Source organism: Rissa tridactyla, chromosome 2 (assembly GCF_028500815.1).
Source record: "Rissa tridactyla isolate bRisTri1 chromosome 2, bRisTri1.patW.cur.20221130, whole genome shotgun sequence".
Lineage (NCBI taxonomy): Eukaryota > Metazoa > Chordata > Aves > Charadriiformes > Laridae > Rissa > Rissa tridactyla.
In genome coordinates, this window is record NC_071467.1 from 107,760,561 (window position 1) to 107,775,362 (window position 14,802).

At 36.3% G+C, this 14,802-nt stretch overlaps 1 protein-coding gene across 3 annotated transcripts in view; it reads right to left on the bottom strand.

The window, feature by feature from the left end:
• CUL1 (cullin 1) overlaps nt 1-14,802 on the bottom strand; it is a 54,938-nt gene that overhangs the window by 12,621 nt on the left and 27,515 nt on the right. For all 3 annotated transcript variants that reach the window (XM_054193444.1, XM_054193442.1, XM_054193443.1), the window contains exons 4-9: nt 13,473-13,640; nt 12,288-12,338; nt 11,184-11,274; nt 10,315-10,478; nt 6,496-6,658; nt 2,716-2,846 (exon numbers count right to left, since the gene is read on the bottom strand). In XM_054193444.1, the coding sequence (XP_054049419.1) occupies nt 2,716-2,846; nt 6,496-6,658; nt 10,315-10,478; nt 11,184-11,274; nt 12,288-12,338; nt 13,473-13,640 (768 nt within the window). The remainder of the gene's footprint in view (nt 1-2,715; nt 2,847-6,495; nt 6,659-10,314; nt 10,479-11,183; nt 11,275-12,287; nt 12,339-13,472; nt 13,641-14,802) is intronic.

Here is a 14,802-nt window from a genome sequence, read left to right on the forward strand (position 1 = left end):
AGACCTGAGAGAGCCGGACAATCATAAAATGGCAGTTGCTACAGAAGAAACCCTCGGAATAAATCTTTGTAGTAAGAAGTGTATCCCCAATAGGTACAACTTAGTACCTACAATAAAAATTATTTGCTCAACATCCAGTGGCCACCAAATGCTGATAAACAAGTTTATGACGCTCACAGACTGAGTCTTTTATGCAATTACTGATCTCTGCATCTCAATAAAGACGGAATGGAGTCAGAGCATGAACAGTGAAGAGCAACTAAAACACCAGGCAGGCAGAGCAGCTACTATACAACAGACTAAAAAGGCTAGAAGTCTTCAGTTTGGAGATCAGAAGTTTGAAAAGGCACATAACCAAGGTTTACAAAATCAGGAGGATGACCAAAAAGATGAACAATCCCTAAAAGTCACATTTCGTAACTATTGCGCACTTGATGAAAGGGATAGCAAACAAGTTTAAGACAGATAAAGTAAAGAACATCTTTTACATGCGAGGTAGTGAACTTCTGGAACTTGCTGCCGCAGGAGGTTGTTGGAAGCAAGTAACATCAGCATGTTCAAGAATGAATTAGACAAACTCACAGACAACAGGTTCCTAAACAAAAGCTAAAAGGGTTGGGCATGGAGGTACTCCTGTAACGTTCCTATTGTAAAAGTTCTGGATGCTGGCAACAAATGGCAAAAGATGGGCAGGGTTCTATCAGGATCTTGAAAAAATTTTTTCCTGTTGCCACTGAAGACAGACATAGACTACAGGGACCACCAATCTAATGCCATGCTTGAGAAAGAACTGAGATTACTGAGAACTTCCCAGACAAGAAATTCAAGTGGACTCGAAGGACATTCAGAAAGGCACCTAGTAATTACAAGACTCCAAAAAAAAAAAAATTAACGAAAAGCACTAAAAGCAGTAATCTTGTGACTGAAGAGCAGTCTCGTTAATATAGTTAATGGAGTCTAGAGCACAACTCATTCTGCAGTAAAACCTAAAATAGGTCAGATGAGTCAAGCGGGTATGACTATTTCTCTCCACTGACTACAGAGAAACTGAGAAGCATTCTCCCAGCTGACTACCTGTTTAGACACAGTACAGATAAATTAAGTTAGGTAGGATTGATTCTGCCTAAGTGCGATAGAGGGCTAACAAGGCAATGATGAATAGCGATACAGTGGAGTGAAGGATATTGGAAGAAAAGGCAAAATGGTTCCCAAGAGAGACAGCTAGAGACGCTGTTATGAAAATAAAGAACAAACATGTGGAGAAAGAAAAGGAACAAAAAAGAAAGGTCAAGAAACAAGAAGTAGTGTTATGATCAGAAGAGTTTTGTAAATGGCTGGAGTCAAAAGAACCAATACATACAAATTACAGGCCTCTCCTCTAAAAGATGAGCTAACTCCTGAAGAAAAAGTTTTCGTTTTTCTGGGAAATTCTTCAAGGCCCAAGTAAAGAGAAACTCAAGAGTTATGACCACTAGGGGAGCGTGTCAACCACAGAGCACGCGTGACTTTAAAATTTGAGGTGATTTCTACAAATGAAGCTGAAGATTCCTGAACTTACGTCATGATTCATAAGAGATCAACACTGCCAAAAAGCTACGCTCTTAAAACTATGGAAGAGAATAACAGACACTAAACACATGTAAAACATTTTAATCTGTGCTAAAACCGAGAGTTCTTACCATTCTCCATGCAGTCATTACAGATTACTGCTTTAATGATTACTAGCATGAAGCTATTTCAAGAGTATGAGGCCAACTGGTTAGAATGAACTCTGTCAAAAATAAAAGTTAAACCCCATTTTAAATAGCATTTACCAGAATCTATAGTCTATCCTAACTTTGCTTTGTGCAATGTTTTACTTAATTACTTTTTTTTTTTGCTTGTTGTTCTTTTAGTGGCCAGCCCCGTCTAAACTGCAACAGATTAATTGGACAGATTGACAGTAGTTAGAAGAGACTTAACTGAAAAGTAAAGTTACTACTGCCTCAAACCAGGACACTGCTAGAAAATGTCATATTGTCTACAGACAAAAAGGTTGGCAAAGGGTTTAAACAACTTCACGTTGCCAAGACTCAACCCTAATCAGTAAAAATTAAGTCTGAAATTACAATTATGGGATAAAATTAAGAAAGCCAATTATACGGCTAAATGACCACAGTGTTGCAGAAGACCTGAGCTGCTCATTATATTGTGCCCTCTCCAACCATTTCAGTTATCCCTTCCTCTTACGTTTCTCATGCTTTTCCAAACAGAATAAAACCATTCACCAAAAAACTAAAACCAACAGAAACTTCCTCCACACGGTCCCATCCAAGTCAGAAGTCTGCAAGATGATGAAATAAACCACAGTCCACTGGAGATAGTGCTTCTTGAAACACTGGACTTTCAGGTGTATTTGTACTTGCAGGATGTTGCATTTGCACAGACAGCTTTTTAAGCACGATGACACCCTGACAGAGAGCAAAAACTCAGAAGGAAAAAAAAACAAAACAAAACAAAACAAAAAAAACACCCAACCAAAAGCTCAAAGAGTTAGTAACACAGTGATGTGACTGGGTTTTTTTTAAGCATATTATCAACATTTGAGAATTGCCTACTCCTCACAAATTAAATCAGTGAGAGGGAAAACATAAACAAACTGGAAATTATATCAGGAAGCATTCGCCCTCCTCTAATGTAAAACTGGCAGCAAACTTATTTTGATGGGATACTTGCATTTAGAGCAGCTTCTCCACATTTCTCAATTGCAGCTAGACCCTGATTATGAATGTGGGTTTCCAAAAGTTTTTTCAGCTCTCCAAGGCCATCCTGGATTCGAGATACAAGGTTATACATGCGTCCCAAGTCTGGAAAAAAAAAAAATAAAATAGGAAAGCCAACATCTCCCATTTGTATTAGCTATGACTGCAGTTTCCCGTTTACAAGTTGCCAATGGGAGGTTAAACATCCACCATCACCAAAACATATGCGCAATTGCTCCTATAAAAAGCCAGAAAAAAACTACAGCAAAAAAATTATATGGTATAGCAAATCTCTGCACTAACCTGGAAAGCTAAGATGAGTTAAGAGAAAAAAACCTGTTAAATATTAAGATCTGTTTTACCTTCACATAAATCTCAAGAAGAAAAGAAAAAAACCAAACAAGTTACAGAAATACATTTACTTCTGATTTCTAGTTTTCATAAATTTAAAGAGGTGCAATGATTTTTTTAAAACGGGGTTAAAACCCTTATGTAGATGAAGTTTTGAAGTGTTACCCTGAATTAGGACTGTCACTAGTTACTGCTGGCCGTGCTAAGAGTGCAACAATCTCCACCTGATCACTGTCCTTTAAATCTTATTCTGAACAGGAAAGTTCTCAGGGATCTAACACCCCCTGTGGCCTTTTGTATAAATAACATTTCTACTTGGGGCAACATCAGTAGTAAGGGTTGGAAACTTAAGGCAAAATGTTATGTATCGATATGACCTTAGCAGATAAACTGAAACATTATAAACCAAATTTCCTCCAATAAAGCACTGTCAAAAGCCATCTCTTAAAAAGACATTTAAGTAACTGATGACCAGTAGAAATAATTGTATCTCAGGAAAGAAAAGGTTCTGAAACCCATGGAACAAAACTAACAAAGGTAAAAATAAATTAGACATCATTTCACGTATGTTAAAGGCTCATATTAAAGTCTCACCAGTTTTCAGCCAAAACTCTCCAAAAATCAATTAGTAATTTTGAAATGTCTAATCTTAAAGAGAGTTTTGGTTTTATTATTCATTTTCAACAGGGGAGGTGTTTTGTATTTTGAGTGCAGAACTCTCTTTAAAAAAAAATAAAGAAAAAAGCAAACTTTAATATGCCCATAAACCAGGTACACAAACACACTAGTTGCCTCCGGTAATCATGCCCTCTCTGAACCCGCACTCAAGTGAAACAGTAAACAACCGAATTAGTTACTGTAAACTAATGAGGATATTTCACCTTGCTGAATCCATCTTAAGGTTGTCAGCTGCATCTAGCACTTCTAAAGTGTAAGGACTTCTCTGAAATGCTTATGAGCAATTTATTACCACATGAGGATTACCAGATTAATTAAAGCAAAGCAATCAAGAAGCCGTACCACTACTTAACTCTGAAATACAACACACAGAACTTGATGCCTTTGATACCAAGGCAATGACACCTTTATTCAGACCCATTTCTGTATAATGCTTCCCCTTCCTTAGAACTTTGGCAAGCTTAAACTTTTGGATTTGAAAAGCAAATATTTTTTTGCCTCGCTGAAAACCACATTTGCAATCTGATGTTAAACTTCTATAACAGTGTAAGAACGCTCTTCTTTTTCTAAAATTAGGTAGGTAAAAAGGTAGGCAAATAATGCCATGCATATTATATCATAATATCATATTATATCGTTATATCAGGCAGCTTATTTTGATAATTAGCCGCTGCTAGACCTACCCACAAATAAGGATTCACACGTTGGTCTGTCAGGATGTCTGTATTTGGTGAAATATGGAAGAGACGCTACAAAGCCTCAAGGAAGATTTACATGGTAACTCCACCTAAACCATTACAGCCTGCTCCCAATAAACATTAACTACTTCCTATAGGTGTCATACTAATGTGAATAGGTAAGATATGACAAATGTGCCCACAACCTTTCTAACTAGTTGCACAACGCGATTAAAAAGTTACAGAACACCAACAGGAGTGGCCTGTAATACAATATGCTTAACAGACTTCTCATGGGAGGACCTCAAAACCAGTGTCCTTTCAAAAGTAAAGCAATAGAGATTTTAATTGACAGAAAGATTTCATTATAGGTTTAGGATAGTCTACGATAGCCTATTTTAGTATATTACAAATTTGAGAGTACAGTGATTAAAGAACAAATTCTCAACGAATCGTTCAAAATAGATGTTTCTAATCTTGAGAATTCACAAAACTTAAAAAAGGCCAGGGAACTACTGTAATTTGCACAAGTGAAGCCCAATAAAAAGAAGAAAAAAATAAATCAAGCATTTTAAAATGCCTAATTAATCTTAGAAATACGCCAAATAAAAGTAAAACCAAAGACATAGAACAAGATGGCGCCCAAGACACAAGGTAATTAATTTTTTTTTTTTTACCCCGACAAACTTACAGAATTGCATCACTATGGTAAGTGACTCTATTGAAGGCTCACACAACCCATGAGCTCCATAAAGTAAGGGGGGAAAAAAGAAAAGCCTGAAGTCCTGAGTCTAGACAAATTTTCTTGTTCGTGCTATTACTATTTCTTCTGTCAGAAGACATTTATGAAGTCATTTTACTAGTTAACACCCACCTGTATCAAAATCTCTTCCAATTACAGAGTAAATACATTTATTTACAAACATAAAGAACATCTCACTCTTACATACTAATACAGGATAAAAATCTTTTATTTACATTTGAAACAGGTAACTTCTGACCTACTAATCATGCTGAATTGCCCTTTTCTATTTCGAAGCACCTCTTGCTTATCAACATGACAATTATAGCAATTATTCACGGTTGCTCTTTTAAGGTTGATATATAAAGAGACAGAGTCATAGTTGCAATTCACATCTCTCAAATGAGCAGTATCGACTTAATCATAGTATCTCTTACATTCTGTCACTTTCTTAAAAGTAGTATTTCAGCTATTGAGCCTTACCTTGACTTCCTATATAGATTTAATTAATTCCCCAACTAGAAAAATCAGAAATTCCATTCACCCTTATTTGCATGATGGACAGGAATTATTTGGCCCTAGTTTTGACTGTTATTTTGTGCTAAGCATTAACTCCTGACGACAATACAACTGACAATTCCTTAAAGACACCTAAACTCTGATAATCTTTACTTATTTTAGAGGAACCACTGAAGAAGTCTCTATTCTATGTGTTCTCTATGAAGGTATAAACTCGACCTATTAGTGGCACTTAAGACTCATTTTCACAGCTAAAATTATCATTTAGTAATTTTCACCCTTTCCTAAATGCAGTTTTATATATTTTATGTACTGTATTTTAGAAGCTCCTTATTTGCTTCTGGTCCTCTTTTAACATTTCCTATACATACTTCCAAGCAACCTGGATTTTAAAAGTCTCACTGCTGACTCCGAAAGATCCATGGATTACACTGAAACAGCTTTTAAGATTACTGGTCTGTTCTTCATCTCACATCTCTCTCATGCAAGCTTCAGGTCCTGCTGGAAGGATGGCTCAAGCGCTCTTGAGGCTCTCCCAGCCATGTTAAGAGAAATCAAGGTTAGTGCTGTTTCGCCTTAATATTTCAGATCAGAATAAGCTTCTTGAGACGATATCCTCAGCCATCCCAATTTAATGAAAAGCTGTTTGTCAATCAATTTAGTGTCTATCTTCTCTTTTAATCTAATTCCTGAAAAAATCACATTTAGCCGTCATCAGAATTTACATTATTCACAAAAAAATCAGGGAGGAGCTCCAAGCCTAAAACCAATGTTTGAATCTCCTTACCTTCATTTTTGTCAGCATCCAACAAATTCTGAAACTCTGTATGAAATATCTCCAAGTGTTTTTCAATAAGTACTTGCTCACATTTCCGTGCTAACTCATCTTGTGTGCTCTCATGGAGGTATACCTGAACTCTACGCTGTTCCTCTAGAAGGCGAGCTTCAGCCTACAGAACAGAGAGATAAATGTGAAACCTGTACGGAAGGTGGAACAGAAATCCAACAGCACAAAACAGATGACTATTTAGTATATTCATCTAGAAAACAACAACAAAATCAAATATCTCCCTAATGCAGTCTTATAGTCCACCTACTTAAGCAGTTATTTTTCTGGGAATCATAATGTGACCCACCACCCACACATATGGAATCAATGTTTATGTTGATGATAATATTATATACTGTTTAAATGGGGGGGAGAGTCACAGCAAGATTGTTTTCCTGTTGCTTCCGAGTAATAAGTTTACCGGTGGAAATCTGCTGCCAGAAAAAGAGAAAGCTGCTGACATGAGACGCTGGGAGTTTTAGCATCAGCTCTCCAGCTACAGAGGTAGTTTTGTTTAAGACAAACATGAATATATTTCATGCCTCCACAAAACTAAAAGGCAGAAAAATACAATTTAACAGCATGCTCATGACAAAATTATTTGAATGTTCTCATCTAAATTCTTACACAGAAAAGCTTCCCAATAATGTACAATCATTTAAATTATACTAGCATTTAATTTGGCATACGAAATGCTACATATGCATATCTTTGTAGCAAACCAAAATTCTAAATGTCACTCAAGGAACAGTACTTATGCCAAAATGTAAAACGGAAGTTGTTTATATAACAATTACCTCTATTTTGTTTGCAAAGGTATTAAAGCTTCACTTTACAAGCCATCTGTAATTGCAGCACGTTATTAGGGATAAAGTCCAAATTATTTAAATTAATAATGTCACCAAAAAAAGGAAATTAAAGTAATGAATTTTCCTAGTATTTTAGAAAATTGACCAAGTATGAAAGATCTTATTAGGGACAACAACAACAAAAGAACAATTTCACTGCAAGTACACCGCATCATACACAGACAGCTTTAAATACTCTCTGCCACTGTTAGCTTCACTCATTTCTGTAATAATTTTGCACGTAGCTCTTGTGAAACAGTCCTGGATTACTGTCTCCTGGAGTTAAACCAGTACAGGTCAAAACACAGGAAACAAAACCAACAGTTTGGGAAGGGATATAAGCTCCTGCTTCAGAGTATTTGCCAGTTTCTTACAAGTGATAAGTAACAATTAACTACCTTACTGACAAGAGATAGCAGCAAATCTTTCTGATGAATGCTGGAAACTGGAATCGGACTAGTAGGACTACTTATCTTGTGTTTAACCAATTAGGTATTTCTGTAGTTCAGGAAATTCTGTCACTTCTAATGCTGCTTCTTAAAATATCCTTAGACCTTCACACTTTTGCTGTTAACAGTCAACTCTCACTTTGAGCTCCTTTATGAAAACAAACATTCACTCTGACTTCAAATTTGCTTATACTCTCTAATTTTTTGTGTTCTTATATTTCTATTTTCCTTTTAAAGTCATTTCATAAACAAGAAAAATAGTTAGTTCACACAACAGTATCTTTGGCTGTTTTATCTATAAAGATCTAAAATTCAATTTGAGACTTTATTTCAAGGGACAGTTTTAAGGAATACTGACCTTTTTCCCTACAGCATATCAGGCTATGCCAGCTTTACTCATGAGTTCTGGCCTGAGAAGAAAAATCCACAATCCTTCTAAACTCAGTAAGTCTGCCTTTACAACTACATACACACCCCCTAATTCTAATTAAGATTTCATTGACTACTTCTTAGGATGCCATGTGACTGCTGGACAACTTGCAGCTTTTCACACCAGTCTCACGTAAGGTGTTTCATAACGGAAAAGAACCCTAATTCTAGCAATACCTGAGTAATAATTATGGGGAGTACTACTCTGTTCCAGGCATTTAAGTGGCATGCAAGACTACAATACCCAAACCAAAAAAAACCAAAAACTACTAAGTTTACAAGACTGCCTTGTCACGTTTAAGTAAAACATATTAAGGATCTTCTAAGCACAATGAAGTAAGATAAAACTGAAGGACAACCCTATCTGAATTTTAAATTAATAGTTCTGAAAACTTGCACAACCTCTCTTGATCTCTCCAGCAGAGCACGCAGACTAGAGAGATCAGACAATTTGTTCCACTGAACTAGCTTTTAGCTTCAATTCATAAGTTTCCTCTTTTTGTTAGGTCACATCCCTTAGTTCATATCATTTTGCAAGCTCTGATCGTATTTACTGTAGAGTCTAATACACATCTTTTTCAGTTACATCAGTTAAATCCCGGAAAACGAGTAATGAAAACAGTTTCTTGTTCAGTTTGATTTCAATGTATGCACGTTATCTGCAAGGAGATGCCAAGACAGCCCAAAGAGTTTATGTACATCTCTAGTATGTGAATTTGAGCAGAGACTTAAGACGACATGCTTTCTTGCTAAAGATTTCCCCTGCCTTCTGCTAGCTTTATACGTTTTCAGCTTCAAGATCACCTTCAAGCAAAGCGAGTTGCTCTTTTGTGGGGATTTTTGAAGTCTTGGAAGATTGTTTGGGGTACTAGTAAGTTCTTTCTACTTGCCACTAATCTCTAGTTCTTGAAATAGCGATGACCTTCAGACAGCTTTTTACTGTCCTGTACCAAGGAAGCCTGGATGAGCCAGTCACTCAGGTTATGAATGACTGAAATCCCCTTACTCTGTTTTTACATATATATTTTAGGATTAAAGACAAGAAATTGAGGGGAAAGTGGCAAAAATCATTAATTCAACAACAGAAAAGTAAATACAGGTAGGTCTGGGCACTACTGAGCAACTACCCCAATGCATTAAAAGTAGGATTCATTGTACTGTGTTATTTCTAGGACTCCCTCCCCTCACCCCTCCTTTTTTTCTTTTTTTTTTTTGAAATCATTGACTTTAATGCCAAGATTCAAGACAGGATGTGTTCTGTGGCAAAAAGAGTTTTACACAAAAGAAACACAAAGATACTGCAGAGGGAGGGATGTATATCTATATATTACGTACTCAAAAAAGCTCTCTTTTTTAAAATTAAACTGAAAGGGGAAAAAAACCCAAGCAGCAATTCAGAAAGTGAGGAAATGTGCTGACAAAAATATATGAAGCAGCACTTGTCCAAGATGGAAGATGACCCATCTGTTTCACATTCAGTGACACTGACCCAATAACCAGGCTAGAAATAGTTCGTGTTTATCCAGCTTGCTCTTAATTGCCCTTTCTGGGATCCCCCAAACCAGAGAATTTAAATCTAGCCTCTGTTGATCACAAGTATTGTGTAAGGTTCATTATATTAAAATATTCTGAGAGAATTAAAGCTAATTAATGATCTACTTCCTTGGCCAGCTTGTTCAGGAAGAGATTTCAATAAATGTGCCAACACACAGTTCCTTGCATAGGAACAGTAAGCTTGTAGGTCTAAACCAGAAAGACTATTTTGGTGTCTTGAAGTCTAACGAAATCTGAATTTATTTTAACATTCTCTTCTGTTTTGCCCATTAAGAAAGTTTCAAACTTTCATTATACTTAACTGAAATACACTAAGGAGACCAACTTCAGACCAGGTAAACACAGAAGCAAATCAGCACAGGAAAAAGAGCTAACTGTTTCTGTAAAATAATCAGCATTTTAAGAAACTGATAATAAAAGCCAAGAATTTATATTACTTTACCTCTAAACAATATCTGTATCCAGAAAACAATCACAAAGCTTACTTAGTAACTTACCTTCTTCATGTACTCTGTGACTGGATTCTGTTGCAAGAATTCAGTGCTTTCTCGTGTATAAAATCTCTCTGTGTCAGCAAGAAACTGAGATTCAAAGGACTCTTTATAGACAGTTAGTGTAGGTCCTTTTGCAAATGCATCATCTTCATTCAGCCCCAGCTCCACTACAAAAAAAAAAAGCAGCAAGTAATGAAAAATTGTCTTTTATGAAGTGGTCTGTTGCAAATAAACATGTACCCTCCTTCTAACTTACATCAAGGTAATCAATCAGGACAGTATCAGCACCACTTTTTAAAACTTTTAAAAGTATACATTTATTTTGCATTTAAAAAATAAGCATCACAAGACATTACTCATGTAAATTGCACTTTTTGATACATTACTAAATGGATGATAAGATTTGGAAAACTTCACTATCTCAAAAGCTAGTTCAAATTCCCCTTCTGTTTCTTCCTCGTAAAGTCCCAGATTATACGCATGTATGTTTTTTTATTAATGAAACTGGTCATTCATCTGCACGGCAGGACTCTCAATTTCATGCAAATTGGATAAAATAATCCCACTCCGCTGCGTAAACCACTGTGCTTCCCCACTTCCAGAATTAGCTCCTAAATAAATGATTCATAAACAACGAACACTCTTGTCTATCAGTTGCACTTTCAAGCTTTACACATGTGGTATAATCAACTGTAATTGTGTCAAGTGTCTCTATAAGCATGAAGTTAAACAATATATAACTGCATTTATTTTACTGTAAAAATCTTTACTGGACATCCAAGGAGGTGGGATGCTACTTCTGGACTCTGATAGAGGATATATGTTTATTTACGTTTAAGAGAGTAATAAAACCTCAAAGAAATCTCGTTTACCGTAAGATTGTACAACTCCACTGATCAGCCTTGTATTGATAGTTTCACCATTTCTTTCCTTTTCAATCAATTTCAACACAGCATTTGTTACCTTAGAAAACAGGGATTAAAAGTAAATCAAGCTCAGAAAAAGCAGCTGGTAGGTCAAGTACAGTATTTTATCAGGACTGTATTTCTATATTAAGACAAGTCAAGATCCTTGCGAACAAAATTTAAGGACACCTGAACATATAAGTTTCCTACAGACATCACAGATTATGCTACACTTTAAAGGTGTACAATGTAATTACAGTCCGATTAGTGGTAACCCATGACAGGGTATGAAAGTGCTTAGTATCTTTTTTTTTTTTTAATAGCAAAAAGCACCTTCTAAACCAAACTTCTGTTTGTTTTATACCTGAGAAACAAGACAACTTTGCAGTAAGAGATGAACTAACTTCCTGTACTTTACACAAAGAACACTATCAACTTATGCTGATAAATAATGTATTGCAAATACTGTTCCTCTGAAATCTAGGTAATAAAATACATAATATAACATAATACAGTCTCTTCATCATGAAATACTGATAAATAAGAACGAAATCAACATATAAAAATATACATTTTGTTGTGATGGAATGTCGTGTTATATATCGTGCCAATTCACTAACTAAAAATATTTGGTTGACCTGAATCTCCCAGGTATCAGTGTAAATTTAAAGATTCACAGTAACATTAAGGAGAGACCAAAATCCCGGACCTGTCAATCTTGACTCCTGACTTAAGACATGACTGTCAGCCTGTGCTCCTGCCTGGCTTGGAAACAGCTGAAGCCGTTACTTCATTTAAGAGGTGCCCCTCTCAGCAAAGAGATAACAGAATAGTCTTAGTATCAAGGTTCAACCGCACACACAAAGAAAGGCCCATTCCCCCCAAATATTTACCTTTTTAACATCACAAAGGAGAAGCAGAAGGCTCCCTTTTATTTTCTTGGTCTGCCCTGTCCCCTTCCCACCCTGTCCCCATCCTCCAAATGGTCCTTGGAACAGTTACAAACAACATATAAAAAATTAACCATATAAAATAACACAATAGTTATAGCATATATATATATATATATACCTGCTTATTTAATGGCCTGAATAAGCAGTCTCTCCAGGTCACCAAGGCAAGCTAGAGGCAAAAGGAAGAGAGAGGAAAGATGGAATAAAGGAAATTTTTTTATATATATATATACACACACACATATACATGCAGGATAACTCCTTAAGGAAAGCTGATATACTATGCTAAATAATCAGAACTTTTTAAATGATTGGGGATTGGACTACATGATCTTTAACGTCCCTTCCAACCCAAACCATTCTACGATTCTATGATTATATTGTGGCACACACATTTCTCGTGCAACAAGACTGCTCCACAATAAAATTACCATTTGCTTTATTACTAACTCTACCCAAGCTGTCCCCTTCTCTGACAGTGATCCACTGACAATTCTGAATGCTAACAAACCCTGCAAATTACCTTGACAACATACAGCCTTTTTTGTTGGCGACTTTCAGGCTGACACAGTCCCTTAGCATTAGGCTAGTGAAGTTAAGAGGGAGGGAAGTAAGGATACCAACTGTTTTTCTACCATATGCAAAGTTATTTTAGTGAAGTGGTAAAATAACACATCACTTTTCTAATGCTTCACCAGCAAGGACAACAATTATCCTTTATAAAAAAAAAAAAAGTACTTTTAGTTATCCAAGATACACAACTTCTGCTATGTTTTTCCCTTGTTTATATTACATTACAAAAAAATTATCAAGATCACATATCAATCTTTCAGAACTGTACCAAAATAACTTATATTACAAACCAAATGTTGACTGCATCTTAGCAGCTTGGATGATAAAAAATTTGTAAAGATGTATTGAAGTCAACAGAAAAAAAATGCAATTTACTTCTCCATTCTGCATTTGAAACACTTGACTGAATTCTAAGTGGAATGACAAGGTCACGCTGACGCACACATATAACAGTATAAGCAGCAAATATTCAGAAACAGACAACCCTCAACAGTCTAATACTGGTAGTCCCAATACGTACAAGGCAGACTGAACATCTCTCAGGTTTAGACCCATGGAATTTTTACAACTATACTGCGGTGGGAGTATGGAAAGGGGGCGGATTTCCACTTTGCCCACTTCTTCAAAACTTCTACGAACTTCCTACAAGTTTCAAGGAGCGATCTGGAGGATGATAATGCAAACATGACAGATGGAATGGATAAATCACTCAAGTCAAAAAGCTACTTACTGAATAAATTTCATATATTCCTTTACGACCTTCATCGCACTCACGACGAACCCAATGTCGATTGAGGTAGGCACATATCCCATTCAATACTTTGCTTGAAAACCTATAATCTTCCCACTGTTGAGTGTAGAATTTCAGCACACTCTCATCCATCAAATCTTCACCATCCTAAAATAACAGTTTGCCAGTACTGTTGGGTAATTTTAAGGTACAAGCAAGATATATAATGGTATACAAATTGACCGTGTAATAAACCTACACCATGCAGTGTATTTATAGGAAACATAGTGCTAATACATTTACTTCTACATTAATAAAGCACAAGGTCAGTATGAGATTTAGAAATTTAAAAACTGGTAAAAAAAAAAATTGCACAGCATAGACAAAGCTCCAGAAGACGCTCTTGTCCCTCCTGTGGGAGAGAGCAAGAGGGCACCACATTAGAGCTGATGAGCGCGCTAGGTAAAACACGCCAGTGCAACGGTAATGCATTCAACATAACGATCTCCGTAAAATATACCACCCACTCCCACTGCTGCTACTCGGGGAGCTGAAACAAGTGAGTATGGATGGGGTCTTCTCTAGGACCCTGTCAGGTAGTAAATGGAATCTTGTATTCTTGGAAATGGGTACGGTATCATATTTGTTCTTGTTACAGAAAAAAAAGATAAAGTTGTAACACATGGAAGTTCCAGTATCTTTCCAAAGCTTGACTGGAAAAGGGAATAAAACTAGGAGTGCATTCTGCATAAGACCTCAGAGACCTTTATGCAGCTTCATAAATGGCTTACACGGTAGACTTGATAGAACACCAAGAAGCTTTTATTATTACTCAAAATTAAAATCCCCAAAGTTAAAAGCATGGTTCCTTTCCAAGAACAGCGAGGAACCATCCTCTTACAAAGCAGCCCAACATCTGCTCTATTAGTAGTTTATTTATTGAACTAAATCAATGGCTACCGTCAGGCATTTTCAACACTACAGGCAACCATTTTTTCAGCATTATTAATATGCTGGTTAATTAGTTAGAAAGTCTAGCTATTCTCGTTGAAGATGAAGGACAGCTTAAGGTGGCACATAGCATTACTTCTGTAAAACACAGAAATGCTGTTTTGGCTTGAAGAAGAAAAGCAGCTCACAGGTACACTTAGCGACTGATCTATGCCTGAGGTAAAGCCTATAAAACATTCTAATGGCTAATGGAGACAGAAGTAAATTTCAAGTTCATTCAGTTTACTTCCAGTGGCTGCATACACCTCTAGGTTTGTTGATACAAGCTTTTCTCAACCCAGGCCCTATTGCTACTACAAATGCAGATCGATCTAATGTC